This window comes from Cyanistes caeruleus, chromosome 11, assembly GCF_971803275.1.
Source record: "Cyanistes caeruleus chromosome 11, bCyaCae1.hap1.1, whole genome shotgun sequence".
Classification (NCBI taxonomy): domain Eukaryota; kingdom Metazoa; phylum Chordata; class Aves; order Passeriformes; family Paridae; genus Cyanistes; species Cyanistes caeruleus.
The window spans coordinates 21,718,175-21,744,696 of record NC_141711.1 but is presented as its reverse complement, the minus strand read 5'-3'; the positions used below and the strand labels follow the sequence as shown (position 1 = coordinate 21,744,696).

Here is a 26,522-nt window from a genome sequence, read left to right as displayed (position 1 = left end):
GCATGTGTGGTCAGCAGGGACACACCACTCACCCCTGCGATGGGAGCTGGGCTTGGGTGCAGTAACCAGGTCAGGAGCTGAGGAAGTCCTCCCTGCAGACACACCTGTAACTCAACAGCCACAGAAGCTTCTGTCACCTGGTCCCTGACAGGTTGTCAATGATTAATCCTCCATGGGACACTGAGAACATACCTGCAGGAGGCCCAGAGGGCTTCAAAATTTTATGCAGCCAAGCTAATGGAGAAGCCTTGCCAGGAACCTTATCTGGAAGGGAGCACAGATGAGAACCTTTTTCAGGGTGTGCTGGGATCCCCTTCTGTCTTAGGGAACTGGGCACTGCAATGGGGCTGGGTAAGGCCATGGGAGCCAGGTGTCAGTGGACAAGGCCAAAGCTGCAGAGGGGCCAGGGGAGCTGTGGGCTGCCTCCTGGTCACTCTCAACACCCTTTCCATGCTCTGTGCAACATCCCTGACGGGCAGGCACTGCCAAGCAGCAGAGATGGCAGCTCAAGCCTCAGCAGGGCTCAGGCCCAGAGGCACAGCAATTACCTTTTGTTACTGTGCCTGGCATGGCCTCCCTTCCTGCAGCAGAGGCTGGCACAGGATCAATGATTCCTTCAGGGAATGTTTCCTGCTGCACAGGCTCTCGTTTCATTTCTGGAGAATGGAAGAGGGATAGCTAGATCAGATGGGGCTGTTCCTCATTGTGGGGGTGCCATCTTGAGGAGAAAATATCTGTGAAAGGCATGGATAAGTATCAGCAAACATGCAGGATTTCAGGATTGTCCCAGGTTGGTCCCTTCTCCAAACAGCCCCAAGACCTGATCTAGCCGGAGACTGAGAAATTGCAGGGGATCTCAGGGTGTGCATGGCCTGTGGTGCAGTTTGAGCTCCCTGTCAGCTGATGCCAAATGCCTTCCTGCAGAGGCTGGGGAGAAGCTGCAGCCAGGCCAGGCTGGGAGACAGCCCTGCAGGCTGTGAAAGCATCAGCGGGGCCCAGGAGCCCCGGCAGAGGCAGCAGAGCAGCGCTGCCCCCAGGGTCACTGCCAGGGAGGACAAGGTGAAGGCTGAGCACGGCTCAACCTCACGCAGAGCTAAGGTGGGATCTGGGCTGCTCTCTGGCAGGAGGAAGGGTCTTGTGCCAGCCCAGAGAGCCTGTGCTCATCCCCAGGGAACAGTTCTGCCCTGCATGTGCCCCCTGCAATGAGCTGTGCTGCTGCCAGTGCCCCGTGTAGCTGTAGGGCTGCTCAGCTGTGGGGCAGGGACAGGAGCAGGAGGCTGCATGTGCAGCTGAGCCATGGCTGCAAAGCCCAGGGCTCTGGGCTCCCTGCTGTCCCAGGCCAGCCCAGAGGCCAGGGGGTTCCTGTGGTAGCTCTGTGCAAGTGGGACAGGGTTTTCCCCCTGGCTCACTTCAAGTGGCTGCTGGCAGGAGCATGTTTCCCTGTGCAGCTATTTAGAAGTTTGCAGGAAGTCTGTCCCATGAAATACGGAGCTCCAGATGTTTTAGGTTTGCATTGTGGCCTCTGTTACATTTTGTGTGTCCATTTTGCAGACCTGAATGACTGCAGTGGTCCCAAGGAAGTTACCCTGGCGTCAGAAGTTTCCTTGCCGATTTCCCTGATGCTCTTACCTTCCAAGGCCTTGCCTTCCATCTAGAATTGCCTTTTTCCCTCAAAGGCCTTACCTAACTCTCCTTTATTTTTAAGCTGACCATTCTTCAGGGGCAAAAAATCCTGATTTAAAACACTGGTTATTTGCTGCTTTGCTGCCACTTGATTTTATCCTCTGTGAAGTTGTTATATAGAATGAGTAGTTCTCTGAATTTTTACAGCTCTGTTGGATAATGTCTCATTAAAGGACTTTGGATTGGGTTCTTTTTCCCTTTGAACTGAAAATTGACGAGAGGGAGGCAGTTTTCTCTTGTTCGGTCTCAGCAGTTTATTCTTTTCTTATCAGCATTACAAGGTACAAGGAGCTATGTGTACTATGATAGAAAAGGGGTAAAATGGCTAACAAAGATCTTCTTCAAGGTCTTTTATAAGTCCATTTACCCAATTAACAGATGCCAACTAAATTATTTTTCTTAGTGACCCAATGACCCAACAGCTGTGTGTTGCACTGCGGCATTTTTTACCCAATCACTTACTACTACCCAAAAACCCCTAGGAGAAGAACATGAAGAAGAAAGAAGAAGGACAAGAGACAACACCCTAAATCCTCCATCTTGTCTCTTGTTCTCTAAACTACTTTTTCACCCAGTAATTTAAAAAACTTTCTAATTTACACACTTACACTTTTCCTATCTAACTAGCATTTGTTCTCATGTATCACCATGAAAACATGCTCATGAATTTCATATTATATGAAATTCAGTGTTTCCTTGAATCTTAGAACTAAGTATTAGAAACAAGGGCACACACTCTGTATCTTAGACTCCAACATCATAGTATTTCAGAACGAGCTACATAATTCTACTTGCATTAAGAAAATAGCCTTTAGTCAGGCTGGCCCAAAAGTGGCCCAATCTCATACAGTTTTAAATGAAAATCCTTGGGGAAGGCAAATTATCTAGTGTCAAGAGTTCATGTTTAGGTACCACTCCTGCACTCCTAAGCTTTTCTTTCAATCTCCTCTAAAATACTCCAACAAAGAGAAGAAAGTGTTGATTTAAATGCCCACGGGTATTAGAACCAGGGATTTCTTTAGAAACCCGAAAGAAGATGTTTACTAAAATCAGCATAAGGGCAGATAAGAATCTCTGCCAAGAGCAATCTCCATCTCTGCCCTTCTCTTTCAAACACCGAGGCTCTCCAGCATCCAGGGGCTGAGGCCTTCATCATGCAGCAGGTTTCAGTCTGCTGGCCAACAGAGTAATGTCCTGTCTGCTGCCAGTAGCACATCCACTGGGAGAGGGTCTAGGCATATGTACCTTGCTGCTCTCCTACACAATCTCTGTGTCTTATGAGAGCTCTGCAGTCTGGAACCTGTCTTGCCTGTTGCCCACATGACGTTTTTGAGGGCTTGAAGTCTGCCAGAGGTTTACACGAACCTTTGCTTCCATTACCAGGCCTCCCACTGAGCCAAGCCAAGGACTTCTCCTTGCAGCAGAACTTTATCCCAGCAGAACTGGTCTAAAGGAGTGACAAAGACCTGAGGGATGGCTTTGGAAAGGTAAGGGATAAAGACATAGATGAGCAGACTTCCTTCAGAGTCCTTCAGAGTCCCTCAGAACAGGTCAGAGTTCAGAGTCCATCAGAAGCCAGGGAGTGAAAAACATCTGCAATTCCTGGCCATGAGTGTTAAGCAAGAGCAGTTACCCCTCCTTGCTGCATATTGCACGTGGTTTTTATTCTGCTGCCATGGCCTGTAGGAACTGAACTGCCTGCTCACTGGGCATGTGAGCTCTTCATCTGTCTTGGAGCACCCCGATGACTTTTGTGCTTCAAGCAGGGCTTCCTGTCATAGGTTGCAGTTGGAGCAGTGTAAGGTTGTGGTCCTAAAGTCTTCCACTTCCCTGTGTGTAATTGCCAAGGTGAAGACGGGAGACATTCTTCTGAAACTATTGGAAAGAATATGGAGCTGCATTAAAGGCTGTGGCACTCTATGGACCCTGTGCTCCTGATGAGTTGTTGTGTCTGGTTTGGGTATCTCTGCTTACATCTGTGATGTATTTCCATTGCAACTAGACCTAGTTGCAATGCATTATGCAAGTTGGCTCAAAAGAACTTAGAGTGGAAGGTTGAGGAGCTTATTGAGGAAGAAGTGAAGAAAAGGACACAAAGGAAAACATCCTTGCAGCTGCCTGCACAGACAGTTGACAGTGGGAATGCAGAAGAAGCAAGTAGGTGGTGGCTACACTTGTAGTCTTTTTTGACCACTCGCTTGCCCTTTGCACAGTGCTGCAATCAGACTGGGGGGCTGCTCTGATTGCATCTGAGTGGAAGCTTGAAGAGGAGTTCTTTCTTCTCCCCCAAGAAATATACAGAAGCCCATAGCCTCACTGAGTCAAAAACAGAATATCAGCTTCCCACCTTAACCTTCAAAGCCTTTCAGAGAAGAAAATTTTGTCTTGCAAAGTTGACTGAGGCTTCAGACTCTCTCCTGGAGAGCAGCCTCCAGGGAAGGGGAGTCCAGAAGAATGCTCTTCAGCCATGGTGGAACCGAGAAGAAACAAAATTCAACTGCTTCCAATGGAAACACCAGAGATCCTCCTCCTGCCATAGCCTGCAGAGGAGCTGGCACTGTAGAGCTGTGCTGAAGCCCCAAGCCAGTGCTTCTGTTGTAGCCCCAGGAGCCAGCAGTGTTCCTGACTGAATCCTGGCTGAGGGGCTCTGACTGCAGTGCTGTATGTGCTGCCCCCAGGGTGGCAGCAGGGACCTTAGGAGGCATCACTCAGCCCCAGGGCATCACACAAGGCTGTCTGCACTTTCATTTGGTAACTTCCCCAGCCAGCCTCTGAAACAGGAAAACAAAAGCAAAGCAATACCGGGTTTTCCCTGTTTATTAGGGGAAGCATCACTGCAATTTGGTTTTAAACTAGAAGAGGGTAGATTCAGATTAGATACTAGGGGGAATGTTTTTATAATGAAGGGGATGAAGCACTGGAAGGGTTTGCTCAGAGAAGCTGTTGTTGATCCAACCTTGAAAGTGTTCAAAGCCAATTTACATGGGGCTCTGAGGAATCTCATCTAGATGAAGATGTCCCTGCTGACAGGGGTTGGACTAGATGGTGCTTAAAGGTGCCTTCCAACTCAAACTCTTCTAGGATTCTGGGATTCTGGGATCACTGTCCCATGTTAGTGTGCCAGTGTTATACTTGAAGTTCTTTGGGATAACAAAGAGATGTTACCCAACTCCAGCAAGTTTTCTGGCCCTTTCCATCCTCACCCTGTGCAGCAGTCTTCACTTACAAGCTCCTCTTTGGTCTCCCCACAGGCTTTAGCCTACTGCCTGTCAATGGCACAGCTTCCAGTGTGCAGAGAAAACACCCTGGTAGTGCCTTGAAGAAGAAGGTCTTGAGGAAGCAGGACAATGTGCCCGTACTGCCCAATATGCCCATCATCCATGGGGATGGCAGCTTCCCACAAAATTCCTCAGGTAAGCCTGCTCCGAGGCAGCTTTTTCCCACACGGGTTTTTTCCTGCCCCAAGAAGCCCAAACTGCCACCTGCCTCACCCAGCACAGCTTGGATCTTGGGTCCCTAGCCTGTCCTGAGAATGAAGAGCAAATGTACTTTTGAGTCACTCCAGCTCTGCAGTAGTGGAGCAGCTGGTTCTTAGAGATCCATTGGAAAGTGGAGCTGAATAAAGTAGTGGTGAAGGCCTAAGCTCTGGCTTTTGCCCCACCTGATAGTCCAAACTTCAGCACTGGTGCCAGGAGGCAGCTGTAACTGCAGGTATGTGGTGTGGGGCAGTGTGCCAGGGTGTGCTCACTGGGCACCCACGAGTACCACCACGATCAGTTGTCCACTCACCATCTCGGCCCTCTGCCCGTGCTGCTGTCTGGCTCTGCAGCCAGCTTTCTGCTATCCCAGCAAGGGCTGTCTCTGCATGGCAGTCAGCCCTTGGTGCAGTCGTGCTGCTGCTCCCAGAAGTGCCCAGTGGCTCCTCACTGCTGCCATCCCACGGCCTGCAATGCCAAGAGGGAACAAGCAGTGCCTCCTGTGTCCCCCCAGCCAAGTACAGTGGCCGTATGTAGCAGGTGACAGCCGGGCGGGGCTGCCTGGTGCTCCCAGGCTGTTTGCTGCCTGCAGTAAATACCCAGCAGATAGTCCCCAGTGGCTCTTGTCTCTCCCTTGTGGGTAGAGTGCCTGTGCTATCATTCCAAGTAGGGAGAGATGAAAAAGAAAGGAGCTAGGATTGATACTTGGAATGCTCCTTTCTAGAGGTGCTACTTCCATGTTCAGAATTGACCAGAACTAGCGTGACGTGGCTCTCCATTGATAGTGAACCTAGATGTGTATGTCTACACACTTCTGCAGTGACATCACTGATGTCAGTGTCTGAGGTACATCAGTGACATCCACATTAGCTCCTGGCTGAATATTTTTGATGTTACAGTATACTTTGTGAGAACAGGCAAGGTAGCACAGAAACCCTAGAGAGTCTAGAGCAGTTCATCTGGGTTCTGTGCAATGTTTATACTCCGTCATTGTAGACAGCTCAGATGTTTTCATCCACACATTAGTAAATGATCTTTTGAGTGCACAACATGAAATTTTGGATGGACAGTGCTTTTGATGACAATTTGGTTTCATAAGAAATGTTTTTATCATCTGATATTTCTCATACCATGTTGTCGTGGTTTTAAACCAGTAACTAAAAAACTACTTATTTTTTTGTTGTGAGATATGGATTAAAACAAGAGCAAAACAGGCTTAAGACTTAAAAGGAATAAAGACAGTTTATTAACAAACTACAAGAATGAGAATACCAGAATAAACTTTCAGAAAACCCCCTTATCTTCTACATCTTAACTATTTCTCTGTACACATGACAACATAGAGACAAATAACTTTAGGACTTTGGTGGTTAAAAACAGTCTTAATTCTTGCTACAGTCTTTCATCAGTCTTTGTAGAGAAACAGAAGTCTCTTTCTGTTAGCTTACGGAGTTTCTCACGAGAAAACTATTTTTCATCATAGTTTTCTATTTCTCTAATGCCAGCTGCCCGGAAATCTGTCATTAGATCTTCTCCTCCCATTTCACATCTCTCCGAGGTGTGTATGGGTCACAGAGTTTAGGAATCTTATTTTTAAGGATAAGTTATTCAAAGGCAGAAGTCTTCTTCATTTGTCTCTGTGAGCCTTCCTGGAAAACAGTTTTCTCTTTGCCCCCAAAGCTTCAAAATCTTCACTCAACTCAATTCCAGCAACTCACAGTATCACAAGCACTCTCTCTCTCCCTCTTCTGCTCAAAAGTTACACTTTGAATATCTCATTCCTCCTAATACTCTTATCATGAATTAAAGGAGTCTTTTTATACTATTATTGTCCATCTCCATAGCTTTAACAGAAAGATATTTCAGCTGTAAAGCATCTCCTTATTCTCTCTTTCTTATTTAAACTTAACTCTTTTCTTCACTGTTTTTGGTGGCTCTATGATGTCTCCTCTATGTTGATTGTCTCTGTCTTTCTGAGAAAAGGAGTAATCTGTATGTTTATCCAGGTAGTAAAAGAATTAAAAGCTTTAAGAAAACTGCAAGAGTTCATGGTGTTAAGTTTCAGTCTAGCAGCAAAAACTGAAAATCAAGCCCGGCTGACCAGCGCTGCTTCTCTTCCCCCTCCCCCCCCTCCACCCCGCGGCCTTGTAGGCCTGGAGAGGGGGGAAGGAGGCCGAGACAGAGCCTTGCTACCTTGTCCGAAGCCGGAAACCAAAGAGAACAAGAGAATTCTGTCTGTACTTCTTAAGGGGGTGTTTACAAGTTGAATTCACTTTTTAATGGTCAGATCTGCTGTCAATTCTTGGAAATGACCGATAATTGGTCAGGAGGGAAAAACTCCCATCAGCCACCAGCAGCTTCAACTTCCTCTCCCTCCAAGCTGTCTTAAAGGTAAAGCTACCCCATGACACATGTACATTTTTTTCCTTACAAAAACTTCAAATAAGGAAAAGCCTGGACACCTGATTATCAAGAGCATGTGTCTGGCAACCATTTGCAGCTGCATTTGCATATTTTTATCAGAGTTTGTATTTGGAAGGCTATTTTATCAACTGTCTAGACTGGAAATTGCATTTTTCCACAAGTGAAGGCTTAGGCACTGCTGAGTTCACAAACATGAACATTTGATGACAAACAAATTTCACCTCAGCATCTTTGAAATACAGCCAGTGTGTACCTCTGCAAGAGCAAAGATTCATGATGCTTGGAAAGAGCAAAATCCATAAAGTACTCCCTGGCCAACTAGGCTACAATGTATGTGCAGTCAGCTGCCTGCTGTCTAGAAGATTTGAAGGCAATGGAAAGAGAGGCGCTGTCAGGAGTGAAGGGTCAGGTATCGCTGCTCCCTGGTCGCTGCTGCGTGGGGATTCAGCCGGGCCCAGCAGGGCTGGGTTGTTCAGCCTTGGCTTGGGACTGTGGCGAGGCAGCTGCAGGTGCTTCCTCAGGGAGCTGCAGAGTGCCTCTGTCCTCGGGGCTGGGGGAAATCAGGGTGCTGAGACAAGAGAGGCAGCTGAGGGGTTCCCTCCTGGGGTAGCAAGTGCTGCTGGTGGGCGCTGTCTGGCAGGCAGTGGGAGCTCGGCGGCCTCAGGAAGCTGCCGCTGCCTGTGGTAGCTGTGGCACTTGGGAGCTGGTGTGTGTGGGCAGCTGTCAGCTTTAGCCTGGAGCTGTGCCCAGCTGGGGGGGCTGGGAGAAAGCAAGCAGCCCAAGGAGCCAGGCAGCAGGGAAGTGTCTGAGCCAGTGCCACTCTGTCCCACATGGAAGCCTGGCTGGGAGGTGGGGCTGCAGGCCGCTCCATGGCGGGGTGCCTTGCCCGGGGCTGCAGCGCTCATGGCTGACCCTGTCCTTACAGTGACCTGGCAGACGGCCACTGGTGCCAAGCGTCGAGAGGAGCCGCTGCGTGGGAACAGGCAGAAGGACACAGCCTCTTGTGACCTACAGCAGGCCTTGCTCAAGGCACTCTCCTTGCTGGGCAGCGATGACTGGTAAGAAAGGCCCCGTTCACTCTGTCTCCCTCTTAGCGTTAAGGTAGCTCAGAAGTGGATCTTGCTAGTGCCTCTGAGCCCCAAGAGCCCAGAGGGCCAAGGAGCACCAGTGAAACCACTGCAGAGCAGTGGGAGGATAAAGATCTGACAGCAGCCTTTCCTTGGCCTTGGTCTGCAGCAGTGCTCCAGCTGCAGCAGGTCCCTGCTCTTTGCTGGCTTTGCCTGCTGCTTCATGGAGCTGCAAAGGCAATCTTGAGGGAAGAGAGAAAGCTGTGGGACAAGATGATTTGCTGGCTGAAGGCAGAAGCAGGACGGCAGCACTTTTGAGTGTAGAGATTTGGGTGCCTTGGGGCACTGGCCCAGTGGGATTGAGTAAGGTTTCTTCTCTCTGGTCCCACTGCTGACAGCGATGGCAGCTGACAGGGTCTCCCTGGCACCTCCTGCATGTGAATGCCACAGGCAGCTCCAGGGAGTTCCTCTTTCTGAGAAATGGCCTGACTTGTGCTTTCAAGTCCCTCAGCCTGTCATTACTGTAGAAGGGCTCATGGCAGAAGAGAAGGAAAAAGAAATATAATCCTCTAGGAATCTTGCACTTTTGAAATTCAACGTTTTCCTTCAACTTTTTCCTTCTCACTGCATCATATGGGCCTGAGATGCCTGGTCAAAACTCACATCGTGTCCCAAAATCTGACACAGGCAGAAGGAGGCCCAGAGGTGCTAACTTGACAAATGTTAGTTGGTATTGTTAGCGTTCAGGAACACATAATCATGGAATGATTATATGAAGGTGCTTTATTGAAGAGCTCTGGGTGTCAGGGGTACTCATACCCAAATCTGACCTGCCTTGGTTTCGTGCTGAACATGTTTTTATACTCTATCATTATATAACTTACATGTTAATTATTAAACTTACATTGTTCTATTGTATCCATTGTTTTTACTCAAGCAGGAATTTCTCATGATCCCCTCAAAACCCCCTCACATTGTTTCTCATGTTCTTTAAACAATAATTGTATCTAATCACATCTAACAATTGTATCATTCATCATATACTGATTACACAGGTGCAGTTTCACATGATCTTTAGCAAGCACAAGGCCGACCATTCCCAGGACCTACTTTTCCCAGGGCTTGCCAAGCCTAAATTTCTTTCTAAGTCCCCAGATTTTCTATGATTTTAAAAGACTTTACTATCAGTATTGATTGTCTTTTTGATGTCTGTGTTAGCATCCACTCACTGGTGGATGCTTCATTCACATGGGGATAAGGACTCCATTCACATTGGGATAAACATGAAAAATCTGCTACAATGCATCTCCATGTGCAGTCGCCTTTGCTTTGCCCTTTCTCTTCTGCTTTCTCTTCCCCATTTCTCTTTGGTGCCCTGTGAGGTGCAGAGAGCATCTGCAGGTGTGGGGGTGTCTGGGTGACACTCAGGGGTGCCCGTGGGATCATCACCAGCCCTGTGCTGCATCCCTGATGCCTCACCAACTTTGCTGTAGCTGAGGGCCTGCACAAAGGAGGTGCTGAGAGATGGAGTTGTTGTTTGCACCTTTTAAATAACACATTGCTGTTATGGGGGTTGTTTTAGGTAGGGGGTTTTGCCAGAGTTTCAAGTGTTCTTGCCCAGATGTGGAGTCTTCTGGGACATGCTGCTGCTTTTTTCTGGGCAATGTGGAAGAGGAGTGGAGTGGGTGACAGACAGGCGTAATTGCAGAGTGGAAAGTCAGCTCCAGAGTGCCAGTGCAGTCTCTTACTGCTGAACTGCCTGCTGGGGCTGGTAAAGAAGGAAAATGCCCCAGGAACAGCCCAATGGGACTGTGTTTCAGGGACAGGAACAGGGAGGTGACAGGAAACAGCAACTTGGTCTGGTCTCACAGCTTCTAGGAAGCAGTGACAGAGGAACTTCATGGGCCAGAGGTTTCAGAAAGGCTATCTTGTAAAATGGCCACAAATGAAGACTCTGAGAAAAATCCTCTATTTGCCTCGTCGATTTGTGTATGCTTTTGACAGCCACAGCATCCTGTGGCAACAAGTTGCACAATTTGCTTAAGTGCTCCTTGAAAAGCACCTCCCACTGAGGTGCCCCTGAGCTGCCAGCCTGGTCATTTCAGAGGGTGCTGCCTAGTTCTTGGGTGGAGAGAAAAACCAATCTTTTTGGTACTTGCCTTTCAGGGAGCTGAAGGAGAAGGCACTCTCCAGCATCAAACAGCTGGCTGGGTCCCATTCAGAAGTCGTGCTTTGCAGACTTTGTGAAATTTACCTGGCAGTTACCAGCGAGGTGAGAACATTCTTCTGAATTGTCCCCTGTACTTCATACATGGTGTGTAGAGTAGATATGTGCATGTTCATGTCCATGTGTGCTCAGGAATTGCCTCCAGTTCTGTTTTTAGACCTTATATTTCTAGTGTCTGTCAGCTAGGATGTGTGTGTGCATGTAGCTGTATTTCCTGGTAGGTTGGGTGTCTGACGCTCATCTTTGAGTGAGGTGTCATTGTAGTGCAAGGTGCAAATGCACAAACTGAGACACTAATTATGTTATTTACCAGAGTCTTAACCTCTGCCTGAGCTGTAATTCAACACTGCCAATTAGTCTGTAGACTTGAGCCTGTGCTTTCCGTTTCTTGGCTGAGTGCTTCAACTTCTGGTGTTGCTTTTTTGAACAGGAGCACATGATTCTTCTGTCTTTATGACTTGTGCCTTACGGTTTGCTAGCAGCCCGTGTTTAATTTGTTTGTTTCTGAACAAAAGGACCTCAATCAAAGGGGTGGACATTATAGAAGAGTTAAGTGAAATTGTTTTTAGGCCTGCTGTCAGCAGGTCTGAGGCCCGAAATTGGTACCAGACTAAGTGTCTTTCTGTGCTTGAGCTCTCCTGCTCTTATTGTGCTTTTTGTTCTCCTGGACAAAGTGTTGTCATTTCCTGAGACTTTTGTCTAAGGCCACAGGTTTTCTTTTCAAGGTGATTCTTATGTTTCTCTCATCACTTCCCCAGGTGAGCAACCTCCGCTCCAGGGTGTCCTACGCTGCAATCGTCACTCTTGGAGAGCTCTTTGCAACCTTGAAGAAGGACATGGACTCCGAGGTGGATGAGGTTGCTCAGGTCCTGCTCCCAATGGTTTGGAATTCCCCAGAGTTTGTTGAGAAAGCAGCCAATCAGACCCTGGGGATCATGGTTGAGAACGTGAGTCCTGCACGAGCACTGGCTGCTCTCATGGACAGGGAAGACAAGTAGTTTCTTCTTCTTTTAGTGATCTTCTTCACCTTCTTGTGTGTGGGTGGGGGAAGGGATGAGAGACAGAATGGGAATGGTGGGAGGGAAGGCTCCTGCACCCTGCATCTTCTGTGAACTCAGTGACTTTGTTCTCCCACCAACCTCACTTCTTTCGTCTTGTCACCTATTTCTGCCCTCCTGCAGCCTATTAGTTCACAGAATCACAGAGCTGTAGAATGTGGGGAGTTGGAAGGGGCCCATCAGGACCGTCGAGTTCAGCTCCTGGCCTTGCACAGAGCACCCCAAGGATCACACCAAGTGCCTGAGATTGTTGTTAAAATGCTTCTTCAACTCTGTCAGGCTTGGTACTGTGAGCACTGCCCTGGGGAGCCTGTTTCAGTACCCAACCACCCTCTGGGTGAAAAACCTTTTCCTGATATCCAACCTAAACCTCCCCTGACTCAGCTTCCTGCTGCTTCCTGGAGTCCTCCCAGCCTGTCAGAGCTTCCCAGAACTGGTGAATGGTGGGGAAGGGAAAGTGCCTGCAAAGGCTAAGGATAGAGCCTTGGGCTTTTGTGGGAAGAGGGACAGTTGCAGTTGCAGCTGTGAGCACTCTTTGATATTTCACAGTGCCAAGCACAGAGGCCCAGGGAAAAACCATGCATCCTCATTATGCCATTAGCTTGAGAAAGAAGGAGGGGACTTGCTGGGGTGAGGAGTACATGGGGGAGAATGTACTGGATGGGGCACAGCCTGCACAGCTGGTGCAACTCCTGCCAAAAGGAGTCTTGTAGTACTGTCCTGGCCTTAGAGCTTTACTTTCTATTCAAACTGATGTTTCATGTTAGCTTTGAGATGATGAATCACTCTACTGGCACCTTCACAGGCTGACTGCCATGGGACAGCTGAAGCAAATGCTGCCTTCAGTGTTGGTGCTGGGCCTGATAGTTCCCAAGAGACACTCTCTAGAACAGGACAACCTGGCTAAACTGCCTGCCACCCCTTCCTCAGCTTTGGAATAGGGTAAAACATTCAGATGTATCCCTTGCCAAGCCTCCCAGAAGGAACAGGCAGCATTGCTGGATATTCTGCAACGTCAAGCCCCACAGCATGTTTTTCCCTGCATTTCTTTTTTATCAAAGGTCTGCAGATTTGGGGATAAATGGGTGGAAAGAGCCTCAATCCTGCTGCAGCTCTGTGTAGTGAGTGTCCTCTGATAAGACAGCATGAGTTGTCATTAACTTCTAAAGAATTTCTATGTAATCTATTTCTTTAATCTTTCTCAGAGCAAATTTTGGGAAAGAGATTGAATATCAGATAATGCAGGGAGACTGAATTCCTCCCTCTTCCTTGCAGGCAGTCCTTCTGTTCAATGCTAACTTTGTGTTTAGCTGAGGACAGAACCTCCTACAGGTGTCTAAAGTTGCAGGAGAACCCAGGCCTCCTTTGCCCAGCAACAACAGGGAGCATTCTCTGGCCAAGGCCTGTGCTGCTGTGCCTCCTTCTCCCTGTGTCCCAGTGTTTGCTCTCTTCTTCCCAGGAGCCGCTATGTCCAGGTGCGGAAGTGTGCGGCCAAACTCCTCCTGTCCTTGATGGGGAAAATTGGAGTCACGAAGCTCGCAGACACACCCAGGGCTGAGAGCCTGGCACAGGTGGCAGGGAAGCTTGCTCAGGACTGTCACAAGGACACAAGGTAATGATCTTCATTTCACCTCCTAAAACAGGAAATCTGTTTGGTGTCTGGCATTAAAAGGGAAATCCAGAAAAGTGTAGGAACTACAGGAAATAATACTTTGCCTCTCCGTGTGGATAAGGGTCATAGAATCACGGAATACGCTGAATTGGAAGGGAATCATCAGGGTCATCGAGTCTAGCTCCTGGCCAAGTGCAGGACACCCCAAGAGACACTCCATGTACCCAAGAGCATTGTCCAAACGCTTCTTGAGCTCTGTCAGCCTTGTTGTTGTGACCAGTGCTCTGTGTTCCCTGGGGAAATGAGTGTACTGGGTAACCTGAGCATGTCCAGCAAGAAGGAGCATTGCCAACTTCCTGTGACTTTAAGGATTCTTGACTGTGATCAAAAGAGCTCAGATTAGCCAGACTAACAGTTTTGTTTGGCCTTAGGTGCACAACCCAATGCCAAAGTGGTGGCTAATGTTCATCACTGAAGGATCCCAAACATCAATTTCTCATTAACTTAGGACTTTCCTAGAAATATTTCAGGGACCTTTAGCCAAAGTATTCAGTCTTTCTAAACCTCTCTTGCAAATTTCTATAATGCTGCTATCTGTGGCTGAATGACCTCCAAATTTCTTCTTGAAGAGCACTGCGGTTTCCTAGTGGCAAAATCAACCCAAACCACCAACATCCCCTTACTTTGATAATTATATTCATTTACGTTGATGATTAGATTCCCATTAATAACTGCCAATAACACAGGAACAACTAGCTGCCCCTGTCCATACATATGGTATAGAAGAATCAATAGGAAGCATGAGGTGTTTTGTCCTGGCTTCCCTGCCAGTCAAAGGAAGGCAAATTATTGTGCAATGGCAGCAAGACACTGCTAATGGTCTCTGACAACAAAGCAGATGTGTTTTGCTTGTTCCCTGGGATCCATTGATCCAAGAGCCACACACACAGTTTCAGAATGAAATGGTATTTTCTGTTGCCTCATATTCTCCTCTTGCCTCTTGTGTTCAGCTGACAGCACTGTGCAGCAACAAGTGGAGGTAAATGTCTCTCTTTGCTGAGTAGGTAATGCCTTCTTATGCAAGGATTGCACCTGATGAGTTTGAGGTATCAGCCTCTTCTGTTAACACTCTTCCTATGTTTGTTCACTTTTCTTTCTTCTCCTTCCTTTGTTCCTTAGGCACTATGGACAGGAGATGGTGAAGATGTTGCTAAATCATCAAAAATTTAAAAGGCTTTTGGAGCAATCTGTTTCTACCCATGACCTGGAAGATATTCTGTCAAGAATTAAGAAGAAAGTAAGTGTTTGGCAGGAGAAATGTCTCCTTTGTGCAAGGATTGCCACTGCTAATATGAGTTCAAACATACCTAATCAGTCTTTATCTCATTCTTCTTCTGAATCACTTTGCTTCTGGGAATGAGCTGTTAATCCTCAGCCTGTTCATCTGCAGACTACAAAGGAACTGATATTCTTAGGGAAGAAGTGGGGTTTTGAATATTTTGAATATCACAAAGGGGAAAAGGGAAGAGGAGAAAATGGGGTTTCATTTCAGCGTAACCCCTCACCATGCTCTCCAAACTCTGCCCCCAGTAAAGGAATTAAGTGAGAATTGTGCTTCTGAAGATAACAGAATCTTTGGAAAAGACATTGGACATGTAGTAGTGCCATGAAAATTTCCAAATATACAAAAGATGTACATGTCAATCCCAATTACAACAATTACTGTCTGTCTGCTGGGAATACTGCCCTGCTCTCGAGCCCTGTGGAGCTAGAGGAAGCTTAGTGAATTCAGCAGAGTCCAGTGGAAAACCATAGGCTTGTTTGTGGGTTTTTGTTTTTGTTCTTCTTATCTACATTATAGAAGGGAGTGTGACTTTGTGGAGGAACAGGGAGAGCAGGTATTGAATCAAATCAACTTCCAACACAATGGGCCAGCCCCCAGAGAATCTAAATTTTTCTGCTGCTTCCTTTAAGAACACTCATTGCCTACCAGTTTGCATTATTCCCATTCCTGCTCAAGACTAATGAAATTGGGATTTTAGAGTGCTGCTCAGTATGGCAGCACCCATAACCTGCCTTGGGCTATTGAGAACAAAGAGTTGGCATCACTGAATCTCTGGTCCATTTCCTTCTGTAAGCCAGGAAATGTCTCCCTAAGCCTTGGTAGCTGTGATCCTGAGGTTCTAACCTTTGTTTTAAACAGGGACTGTCCTACTGTATATTCTAAAGAGTCATGGGCTTTCTTTATGTCTTTGTAGGAGATGGAAAACCAGAAGAGTGAAGGCCCATCTAGCTAGCTAGATGACTACTAGCCAGGCCTCTACAGCTGATGTTTTCAGGAGCATCCAAATAATCGGGAACATCAGGAACTCAAGGATGGTTTTGCTCTCCATTTTCTATAACAGGACATAAAAGACTAGCTCTGATTTTTGGAGGGCGGGGGCGGGGTTTATTTTCTTTTTTCCTTTTCTCTCCCATCTCCCCCCTCTTTAAAACAAACCAAACAATTATAAGCAAGGTTATTCTGTGTATTGGGGACACATGACCCGGCACCAGCAGCAGCACAGAGGTACATTTTGGTGTAAACTGGCAATTTGGGCTAGGCAACGAGGGCAAGAAGGGGAAGGGGGAGGGAGTTAAGAAGACTTGTGAACTGTCACAGTGTCAGGTATGACATTGGCAGTCGTCTCTCGTCGTGGCCCTGGTAGCAGGACGGTTTGGCCTCTGTCTGGTTGTTGGTCTGGTGGCAGGTCGGTTCGGTGGACTCCGACAACGTCTCCGTTTTCAGGCTGCAGTGGACTGCTGTTTTTCAGGACCTGTGTGGGTCTCAGGAGACTTTGAAAGTTCTGAGTCAAGATGCCAGTGAAGAAGAGCAGCGATTCCTCAGAGTAGCCCCAGGCCACATTGCCTTCTAGCAAACGGTACTGAGCACTTTTGTTAGATGGGACAAAGCACATGACAAGCTTTACATGTGTCTTCCTCAGGAAATTCTTTCTGCTTGAGATGACCTGTGCCAGAGATTGTTTCCATCCCCTGCAAATGTTCTATGATAAAAATTGGCTACTTCTGCATTACACTGAACACAGCTTCTCTGGAGAGGTTTCCACAGAAATTGGGTGACAAAAAGACACCCATTGGTTGTGGCTCAGACGATCCAGTGCACTGGCAAGGGCAGTGTTGTGGAGGCGTGGAGAGGGCTGTGTCTCTGCTGCCTGACTTGGGACAAGTAAATTCAATCAGGGCTGTTCTTTTTCATCAGAGAGGAGTCTTTTTCAGATTGGTGTTTTGATGAGAAGTCCCAGTCAAGAAGCAAGATGCCATTCCCCAAAAAAGCAGCTCCTGTGCAAGTTGTTTGGCCTGGCTGATTCATGGCTTTCTTACTCTCAAACAGTACCAAGTTTGAGTAGTAAGTATCAAGGCAATTCCTAAGCAACATTGGTCAACAGGTGTCTCAATGTGGATTTATGATATTCCTGTCCTTCACACTGTTTGCTTGATGGACAGCATGTTTGGTTTATTTCCCCCTGTGCTGCAGTCCAAATTCAAGACAGGAATTTGGTCCTTGCTGTCCTTTCTGGCAGGGGCAGAGCTACTTGTACCTGTTCTCCTCTGATAAGAAGAGAGTTATTTAGCTCTGTCATGCTCAGTGGTGGCAGAAGAGTGACCACATGCCTCAGTAGCATAGCTAGGATATTGGAATGCTCATGGAAGAGACAGGTTGATCCAGGAGAATTGTTCCCTGTGGGTTTGTTAAGTTGTGGATCTAGTCTCTGGGAAAGCAAACATCATGTTAGCATAGTGCTGGGATGTCTGTTTTGACTATTCTGATTTTATCTCTGTTACTGATTTCCTGGATCCTTCAGATATGCCCCTGTTCATCTGTTCAGATGCATCTGAGCTACTGTTACAGATTGTCATGCCTGGTGTAGAGACACTTCTCCAGAGTGATGAGTTTCCTTATTATAAGACACACATGTCCCCTATGAGGAGGCATTTAAACTTGGAAGTAATATCCGTCTGTCCCCACAAAGCAGTGAGACCTGTGTGCCTGGGAAGCCATCTGAAGGTAGATCAGATACATCTCATCCTTGGTTTTCCTGAGTGAGCACTGGTGAGAGTGTTACTCACAGACTGTCTCCTGTAATGATTGTCATGAGGTCCATGTTGTTTTTCAGAGCCTCATGATTTTCCAGCTTGAAATCACATCATTAGGGAAGCTCCTCGAGATGTTTTGCTCACAATTAACTGAAGGTATTATCACCACCAAGTTCTAATTTGGTTTTATTTCCCAGGGTGAAGTCTACCTCTGAGGAACACCTCCTACACCATGCAAAAGCCCAGGTCACGTTACCTCCATCTGTGGAAGAAACGGAGCCGCTCCAGAAGCTTTACAATCTCCTGGAAGCCAAGGGGTTTCAGACACAGCTGGAATGAGTGGCATTCCTTCTCGAGCTGTGCAAAACCAGCCCCCAGCTCATCTCCACTAACATTGTCCAAGTATGTAGGGTATCTTCATTGTTCCTTTCCTTTAGCTCCTTTCCCAAGCCTGGAGCAGTGAAGTTCATTCTGTGTGTCTTGGCACTACATCCTGGCAGTTTGGGACAGGCTGGTCCCTCTTACACAGACAAATTTCATTTGGGTCCAGGCTTCAGAACAAGTTCTTTCAGTCCAGCTGTATTTGTCAGGCAGGGGCCTATTGATGCTGTTCATCAGATGATGACAGAGTTTGCTGCTGCTGTAGCTCCTGCTGTCTCCTACTCCCAACTGGGTTAAGTGAAGGGAATACCAGCGCTGAAAGCATGGCAATTATTCTCTCGATAAAAAATGGTTGATCATGAGGAAGAGAAGTATCAGGCTGGGTTGGTTTAAACCCATATTTTTTGAAAGGTTACTTCTGTAAAGACCACCTTGTCTTGCACAGGCACAGCTCCGGGTTACTCATATCTATCTTTGTCCCTATTCCTCTTGGTAGAGATGGTGCTCACCCTCCCTATGGGGGGCCTATTTTACTCTCTGGAAAGGGAGGAAAATGACTAAGAACAGATCTGTGCCTTCACCTCCCAGAAGCTGCATTTCCCTTTCTCCAGAAAATGGTGCCTGATAATGTGGTTGTCAAGTGACTGAACCTGCTCTAATGAGAGCTGTAGAGCACATTAAATTTCAGAAGCCTTCCTGTTAGTTAGACAAATGGTGTGGATCCTGGAAGAGTTGATCAGAGCCCTGCACTTCTCCAGACCCAGAGACAGACAAAAGAAAACTTAGATCTCCTCCAGCCATAGTTTTGACAAAATCAAAACTGCCCTCAGTACTTGAGGCAAGTGCATAGAAAAATGGGCACATTAAATATCTGGTTCCATACTTCTAAAGCAAAGGTCACCTTTTTGAATTAATAAATGGAATTAATTTAATGATTTACAGGTGGAGAGAAACACCACAGGAATTATTCTTTCCCCACTCAAACCTCTTCAAAATAGATGAAAATCTTTCAACCAGCATGAGGTTGTGCAACCACTCCAGTGAGTGGCCCCCAGGAAAACAGTGACATTGTGCAAGCAAGTGCTGACCTGTCCAAAAGGATCAGATTCATCTTTTACGTTGCTGAGTGCGCTTGTCCACATCCCCTCTTCAAACAAGGACATTGTAATCCAGCAGTCATGTTGTTTGCTCTCTCCAGATTTTTGATTATTTTGTCCTGAGAATATCTGACAGCCACGAGAAGGTGAAGCAGAAGGTGCTGGACGTGCTGTCAGAAATCACAGGCATCCTGGAAGATGCCTTGAGCCCGGTGATCATCCATTTGGTTGAAGGAGTTACAAAGAACCTGAACTCAAAGGATCCCGGGGTTCATGCTGCAGCTGTGAAAGCACTGGAAGAATCCATTTCTCATTTAGACAAGGCTGAGCCCTGACATGGACTCTCCTCAGCTGTGTCTCTGCCTCTGCCACACAAGAGATCACTGAGAGCCCTGATAGCTCTTGTTGTCTGTGGAACACTGCAGCTGACATCCACCAGAAGCTGTGGAGCTGCAGTCCCTACACACCAGTCCCCCAACAGGCTTGAATGTGCATCAGCATTTCCCAAAGGTCCCAGGAGCCCTTGGCTCTGTGCTGCTTGTCTGAAGAGGAAGCCCTGGACTACAGCTTTGCTAGAATTCAGAGCCAAGGGGGTTTTGGAGTTTGCTTGGGCCCCATTTGATTTCCCAAATGAATAGCTTGGCTGTTGGCATGAAGGGACACAGGCCCATCAGAGCTTCTGCAGAGCAGCCTCCTGGAAGGCTCTACATTATAGGCATTCGCTGCCCATTTCCCACCTTTCTTCTTTGGCTTCTTTTTTCAAAGGAGAACTTTTGATTCACCAAGTTCATTTCCTTATAACAAACAGGTAGAAATCCAGCTGTCAATGATGCCTTGTTCCACATGTTGTTTTGCATGGGGCAAGATGGCTGTAGCAAATAGCTACCTAGGCAAGGGCTGCTGCAAATTCCTTTGCCACACAGATTGATGTCAGCTCTGAAAATGCCGCACTGGAGAATGTGCCTGAGCAATGAAGTGTTAAAAAGGCAGGTCTTCCAGGGGAGTTTCCACTTTCTCCACCTCAGCTGCTCTGTGAGCACATGAACTGCCTGACTCAGTGCCTTTCTGTGTTCCAAGTATGGGATTCTTCCTTTTTACTCTGGGATGCAAACCCTTTCCACTGTTTACATGTGATTGAACTCTTGAGGTCCCTGGTGTGAAATGTTTAATGTAGCTCCTGGTACAGCAGACGACTTTGGATCTACAAATGTGAAAGGAGAGCTTTTCTTCTGGAATTAAAAAGCCCTCCCAAGGAAGCTGGAAGGAAAGAAGAAAAGGATTCAAAAATAAAATTTTATTTTATAAAATGGGCTTGCCCCTGCCCTTTCCCACCCCACTGTCCTTTCACTTAGGACTTCTGAAGAGTGAGCAGAAAAGTGTGTTTCTCTTGTAGATAAAGATCTACTTTATCAGTAGATAAAGTATCACTGATGAAAGAGTTTGGCCACCAATGGAGTCAACTGAGTGGCCAAGCTCTGCTGGATGTCACAGAGTGTATCACAGGTATGGCCAACCCTTCTAAGCCAAGAGGTCTTCCAAGGGAGAATGTACAGGGAATGCCTGTGAATAGACAGTAGAGTAGCTCCTCCAAATCAGGAGGTGCTGAGCTTGTCCCTCCTGCCCAACACCCATGGCAGGTGTATTGGGCAGGTTTTCCTGGCTGCTGCTGTGGTGTGCAGCATCTGAGACGGGGGCAGCGCTCGGCCTCGGGGCTGAGCTCTCACTGGGGCATCTCAGAACCCACCTCTAGGAAAGGGAAGGGCTAAAAATACCCTAGCTGGCTCCTCTCTTGGAAGTTCAGGGGCATCTGTGATCCTTGAGGGAAAGTGGTGGCAAATGCTGTTTCAGGGGATCAGTTTGTTTTGTCCTCACAGAATCCTTATTTTGGTCTTGGAAGGTTTTGAGGCTGAACCCTGCAGGGCCTGGGGCTCACAGCTTAGGTCAAAGCTCAACACACATATTAGAGGCACAGATTTAGTGCAAGGCAGACACCTGTCTTCTAAAACCGAGACACAAAGTAAGTTTCCCAAGTTAACAGGGTCCTCCATGTGGACTAGCAGGAATTCCATTCCATGCTCTATCTCCACAGATTAGGAATATTGAACTAGGTAATCACCTTGGTAATTGTCCTTTGAGATTGCACCGTGAATAAAAAACTTTACTTTCAGTGTGAGTAATGAGATCAACTATAGGACTGACTGTAACCCAGTGTTGCACCACTTTGTTGGAATGACTTTTTGTCGGGGACTCAAACATTATCCATCCACCTGAGGTATTGGTGGAGCCTAACAAATCCAATTCTTCTGGGGGCCCTATGGTAACATTAAGAACTTCAATAATTTTTGCTTGCCAGCAGGCTTCAAGTTATTTTGATGTGAAGCCAACAGTGTGATTGTACTCTTGTAATATTGCCAATCGATTCAGTCATGTCTCGTTACTAACTAAACCTTTAAATGCTTGAGGATCCCATTCAGGGACTCCTCTGGGACAGGTGTGAAAAGGATCTCCAGGTGTGACTAGGCTAAAACACGTTGATTTTTGGCCACTCAAGTGTGCTAGAGTGACCCATATGTTCTGTCACTTTTGGATGTTAGTTAGCAGACAGCTGGGACTATACACAGCACAATTACCATAAGCAGTGTGTTCCATGCAAATGACACCATGCCTGCAGACTCACAATTAAGGCATTAACGTTAAATGAACTTTCAACTATGGTCACATTAACTCTTGAAGGGGGAATACTTATACTTTATAGTAATATCTTTTCTAAACTTATCAATAACCTACAAATAACAATTATCACACAAGCTACACTCTTTATCTTAAACTATTATCTAACTACTTTTAACACATGTGCTCTGGTATTCATGCAATCAAGGCATGCAAGCAATTTGCTGAAAGGGTAAAATACAATTACAATTTGCTTTTATATGCAGTTAGATGGAGTCTCTACACTCTTCTAGATCTTCTATAAAACTCTTCTCACAAACAATGATTTAACGTGATTCAGTCTTGGAACGTCCGCTGCTCCTGTGATGTCAACTGGCAGCTGATCGGTGACTGACTGAGGGCATCGAAGTTCAGCTTGTTCTTCACATCCTTCTAAATCTTAAAACAGAGAATAACTGAAAAAAATTCGTAGAGACACAACATCATGATAACAACATAAAATTTCTGTTGGCAAACTGTCTGTGTAGAGCTCAGACACAACTGTGTCCTGACAGCTCCACTTCTGATTTTGTTTGGAGTACCAAGGTTGTGTGGTGACGTCTGTGTTTACTGGATCTCATCTGTTCAGAGGCAGACAGTCTGGTCAGATGAACAGGTGACCTTTTTGAACCTGTCAACAAAACACAGGCATTTCTCCCCTTGAAGTTAATGAATTACATTAATCAAATGCTTCTAAGGCATCAATTTCCCCCATTTTTTAAAGAAAAAAAAAAAGTACATGAACTGCCCGCTCTGCTGCTGCTCTCTGCTGTTATCTCTAGAAGGCTTGAGCAAAGTCTCCGTCATCCCCCACATACTCTCGCAGAGAGGAAAACAGAAAGAAAAACCTCACAAAGTTAACTTTAACAAATGCAGTTCTTTCTCTCAATATTTTTCTCATTGTTCACAGATAGAGGAAAAAGGGCACCATTTTACTAAAACAGGCGATGTTACACGAAAAGCCTCTCAGGGCCAGGTGGTAACAATGGTGACCATTGCAGCTTATCAACTTTTAATTACAGTGATAAATTTCAAAGTTAGCAGTTTTTTGGCTGTTTTGTCTCTCTTTGAAGCTGTCTGAGCCACCTGTTTCTGCTCAACTGCTCCTGTAATTGCCCAGCATGGCCTTGCAGATTTTTTTTCTGCTCTGCCTCTGCCCTGGGGGTGCCTTTGCTCTCTGTGCACACCTCAGTGCTTTCCCCCGTGTCCCCCTGGTTTGGGTAGAAACCAATCTAAATTTGGCTTCTCTTCTTCCAGGGTAATAAAGTTGGAACTTAAATAATACTGTAGTGTTAAAAGTGTCTCCAAAAGGGAAGCAAATAGTTCAGGACGTATCACATCCTGCCATAGCTGAAAAGATTCTGTTCGTTGTTTCAGCATTTGCTGTGGAATTTCTTTCTCATTATTTTCTTCTCTTTGACTCTCCCTCCCTCTCTCCAAGGACGGCATAGACAGGAATGCTCTCCCAGCAGAGGGAGGCAAAGACATCTGCTGCTGTGACGCAGGTAGAATTACGGGGCTCACAGCCTCAGCATATCTCGCTTTTCTGGTTTTTAAGGTATTAATTACAATCTGCCAAGTGGGACTGAGAGACAGTGTCCTTGCTTTTCTCTGTAATTATTCTCTGTCACAACAAATCTCCTATATCTTTCGATTCTTCCAGGCGCCCACGCCTATTATCTCTAGCCCATAGAACGAGCTTGTCCAGGTCTTATCCCCTGACTGCTTTGCCTTGTTTAATGAGAATAATCAGAAGCAGCTTTTTCGCTGCCACAAACTCAATTTCCATGCTAGCAGCGCACGGCAGGGGGAGGGTCACGACCCCTCACTTACTCCTCCACCTTCAGTCTCCCCCAGTGACCTGACTCCTTTTTCCACATCTCACCGTGCTGCGTCTCACCACGCTCAGGTCGCCTATTCGGTACCGATCCGTGTCCGCGGCTTCCAGCGCCCAGATCCGCTCCACCAGCTCCACTACTGAATCCCCTCAGCCCGTGAGAGGTTCCTGTTCAGAGAGCCAGATGTTGAGAGACCGCCAGACTATTCACGAGTCTTCACAGAAGTAAAAGTTAACGCCATTTATTCCTATCTTTAGCACCTTTTAAAGGGTTTGCAGTATCTGCGGTCTAAGCAAGTTACTATTGGCTAATACACATTGGTTTACATTTTTTCTCTCATACACAAGGATATTGTTTTGCTTCATTCTCTCTGCTTCAGGAAAGTTTCAAGGACATTAGCCTTTAATATCATGACTTATACCAAAGGCTGGTTTGTGCAGACAGGCCTTTACTAAAATATCATGCCCACCTTCTGTTAAAATATTCTCTTCACCAGTGTCTCCATCTGTCTGCTCTGTGCAGCTACGGAGAAGAGCAGAGAGGGAAGGGGACAGGCCCAGGGCTGGGCCCCAGGGCTGGGCCTTGTGTGGCTCCTCTGCTGGCCTCAGGGAGCCTGAGCTGCTCCTGTTGCCGCTGCCAAGCTCTGGCCCTGCCTGAGGCTCAGTTCAGAGCTGCTGGCAGCTCCAGTCAGCTTCTCCCCTGACTGCCATGCAAGGGGCTCCTTCCATCCCAGTGTGGGGCTACTGCAGGCACGTGGTCCCCCTGCCCCTGCTCCTGAGTGGAAGGCAGAGATGAGGGAGTGCCTTGGAGGGCAGCAGTCACCCAGGTGCATTCCATGCCCCTCTGGACTGAACGAAAATCTTGAGCACTGTCTAGGACCAGTCCTGTCCTGCCTTTCTTTGCAGCTGAGCCTGTTAATGAAGGTGATCTGGCTTACTATCCCATGTCCTGAACTGTGCCCCTGGGATCCAGGAGTGATTCTCTGGGAGATGGTGATGGTAGGTCAAGGCTTTTCCCACTGGGAGAGCTGCCACTGCAGAGCCCAAAGGTCAGCCCCAAGAAACGGGACTCATGCACCAACATCACCCCTCTAAAGCTGCTCCCGGAGCTGGTCAGGAGTGCCCAGAGGCCCAAGGCACAGGAGCAGCTCTGAGTGGGAGCCCTGCCATGAGGGCAGCTAGCCCTGGCTCCCAACTGGGCAGGGTCTGCACTGGCTCCTGACAGGGTTAGGAGCTGCTGGGGGAGCAGTCACAGAGCAGAGAGGTTCAGGGGTGGCTGTGGCTGCTCAGGAATGGGTCCGGCCCATGTCCCTGGAAGGAGCCACTGCCCAGGCAGCTGCACTGTCCCTGGGCTCTGCTCCTGGCCTTCTGGGCTCTGTTGGGTGGCACAGCCTGTGCCAAGGGGCAGCAAGGTGCCTGTAGGCCCCAGCTCTGGGGCAAACAGAGAACATCCTGGAAGTATCCAGTGTGCTGTCAGCTCAGCAGAGCACAGCACGGGCTCACACTGCCCAATGCTTCTGTAGATGGAGCCAGCACCACAACTCATGTTCCTGATTCCCAGAAGGACATTGAAAGGGCTTTCTATCAGGGAACACGCTGCTGACTAGAGATAATGGCCATGGTAGTGAGTGGAGAGCTTGTCTTCATGTTGTGCTGCTTTGGAATCTGCTATGCCTGGAAGAGAAAACGGTGAGTGTTTTGTTCATTTTTCCCTCAAACAGCTTCTTTTGAAAGTCTATTGCAGACAGGAAATATTCTCAGTGAGACTGCTGTGGACTTGTGGGTAGTCAGTGGTTGTCCAAATAACTCCACTGAGAGTTCTGCTGCTGCTGCCCAGGCCTTTCTTTGGCCTCTTCACTGCGGGGCCTTGTCTTGCGGAGCCCGCTCGGGCTGCAGCCAGTGCTGGCTGCCACTGAGGCTGCCTGGCCCAGAGCAGCCCCAGGAGCAGCAGGCAGAGGCAAAGCAAGGCAAGGAGGAAGAAGAGAGGGGAAGAGATTGCCCTTGAAAGGCAGACATGCTCTGGGGCCTGCTCCTGGCCAGGGACGCTGCCCAGAGCCATCCCCTGCTCGCCGGGGCCTTGAGGGGCAGCTCTCCAGCTGGGCCAAGCTGTGCCAGCAGCTGCAGCTGTGCTGGGGAGCCTTGGCTGCTCTGGGCCCTGCTGTGCAGGAGGGTCTCTGTGTGCCAGCGGCAGCTGGGGGCCTCAGCCATCTCCTCTCTCCACAGGAGCATTTCTGGACAGCATTTGAATGACAGTGGCTGCACTAAACACCCTGACAGCTTGAGCAGCTCTTCTTCAGTAATGAGGGCCTGGGCAGCTCTCTCAAGAGCTCTGAGAAGAGGACCCCAGAGCAGCCATCCCAGAACAGGAGGAATCCTCCTATAACCCTGTAGATCCCACAGTCAACTCTTCTCCCCATGGGTATCCCCAAGGTCCCTTCAGTCCCTTTTTTGGTCTTCCTCTGCCCCAGCCTAGACCAATCCTTAGTTCTTGTAGAGACACCAGGACCAGCCCAGCACCCTTCAGCCCCACCTGAGACCAACATGGCCCTTCCTCTGTCCCTGAGGCCCCTAGCCCTGCCCTCTAAACAGCACTGCAGGTGAGCCCATCTGCCAGTGTAGGTGATGGCCCCTTCATCCATTCCAATAAAGAGATGGAGCTGTTACCCCAGTGTCCGGCTGGTAGCGCCAGCAAAGCCCACACAGCACCAGCCACAGCTGAGCTGTCCACGTCCATGTCCAGGAGCTGCTGGGGCTGACCACGGTGCCAGGAGCCAGGCAGGGGCTGCTGTGACCAGCGCTGGGGCCCCGAGGGGCTGGGGGAGTCCAAGCTGAGCATCCCTGGGCTGAGGGCACATT

General features: G+C 47.8%; 1 protein-coding gene across 6 annotated transcripts; it reads left to right on the top strand.

Moving 5' to 3' along the window:
• The first annotated feature begins 2,332 nt into the window (after nt 1-2,332).
• LOC111944907 (TOG array regulator of axonemal microtubules protein 2-like) lies at nt 2,333-21,287 on the top strand. Of its 6 annotated transcripts, none has more exons than XM_086846588.1 (9): nt 2,333-5,096; nt 8,509-8,641; nt 10,817-10,922; nt 11,636-11,824; nt 13,395-13,547; nt 14,727-14,844; nt 15,806-16,468; nt 17,840-18,044; nt 18,966-21,287. In XM_086846588.1, exons 1-5 carry the CDS (start codon nt 5,051-5,053, stop codon nt 13,491-13,493), a joined length of 573 nt encoding a protein of 190 aa, XP_086702714.1. In that variant the 5' UTR covers nt 2,333-5,050; the 3' UTR covers nt 13,494-13,547; nt 14,727-14,844; nt 15,806-16,468; nt 17,840-18,044; nt 18,966-21,287. The 6 variants fall into 6 exon arrangements, with proteins under 6 accessions (XP_086702714.1, XP_086702710.1, XP_086702712.1 ...); XM_086846586.1 differs by lacking the exon at nt 2,333-5,096 and adding an exon at nt 7,537-7,992; XM_086846587.1 differs by lacking the exon at nt 2,333-5,096 and adding an exon at nt 7,869-7,987.
• The last annotated feature ends 5,235 nt before the right edge of the window (nt 21,288-26,522 follow it).

What these genes read in the sequence shown, in the direction of transcription:
- LOC111944907 (XM_086846583.1), top strand. Translation starts at nt 7,912, where the DNA reads ATGTATGTGCAGTCAGCTGCCTGCTGTCTAGAAGATTTGAAGGCAATG. An exon ending in TTGCTGGGCAGCGATGACTG is followed by an intron (nt 8,642 to 10,816) that starts GTAAGAAAGGCC and finishes CTTGCCTTTCAG; the next exon opens with GGAGCTGAAGGAGAAGGCAC. An exon ending in TGGGGATCATGGTTGAGAAC is followed by an intron (nt 11,825 to 13,394) that starts GTGAGTCCTGCA and finishes TCTTCTTCCCAG; the next exon opens with GAGCCGCTATGTCCAGGTGC.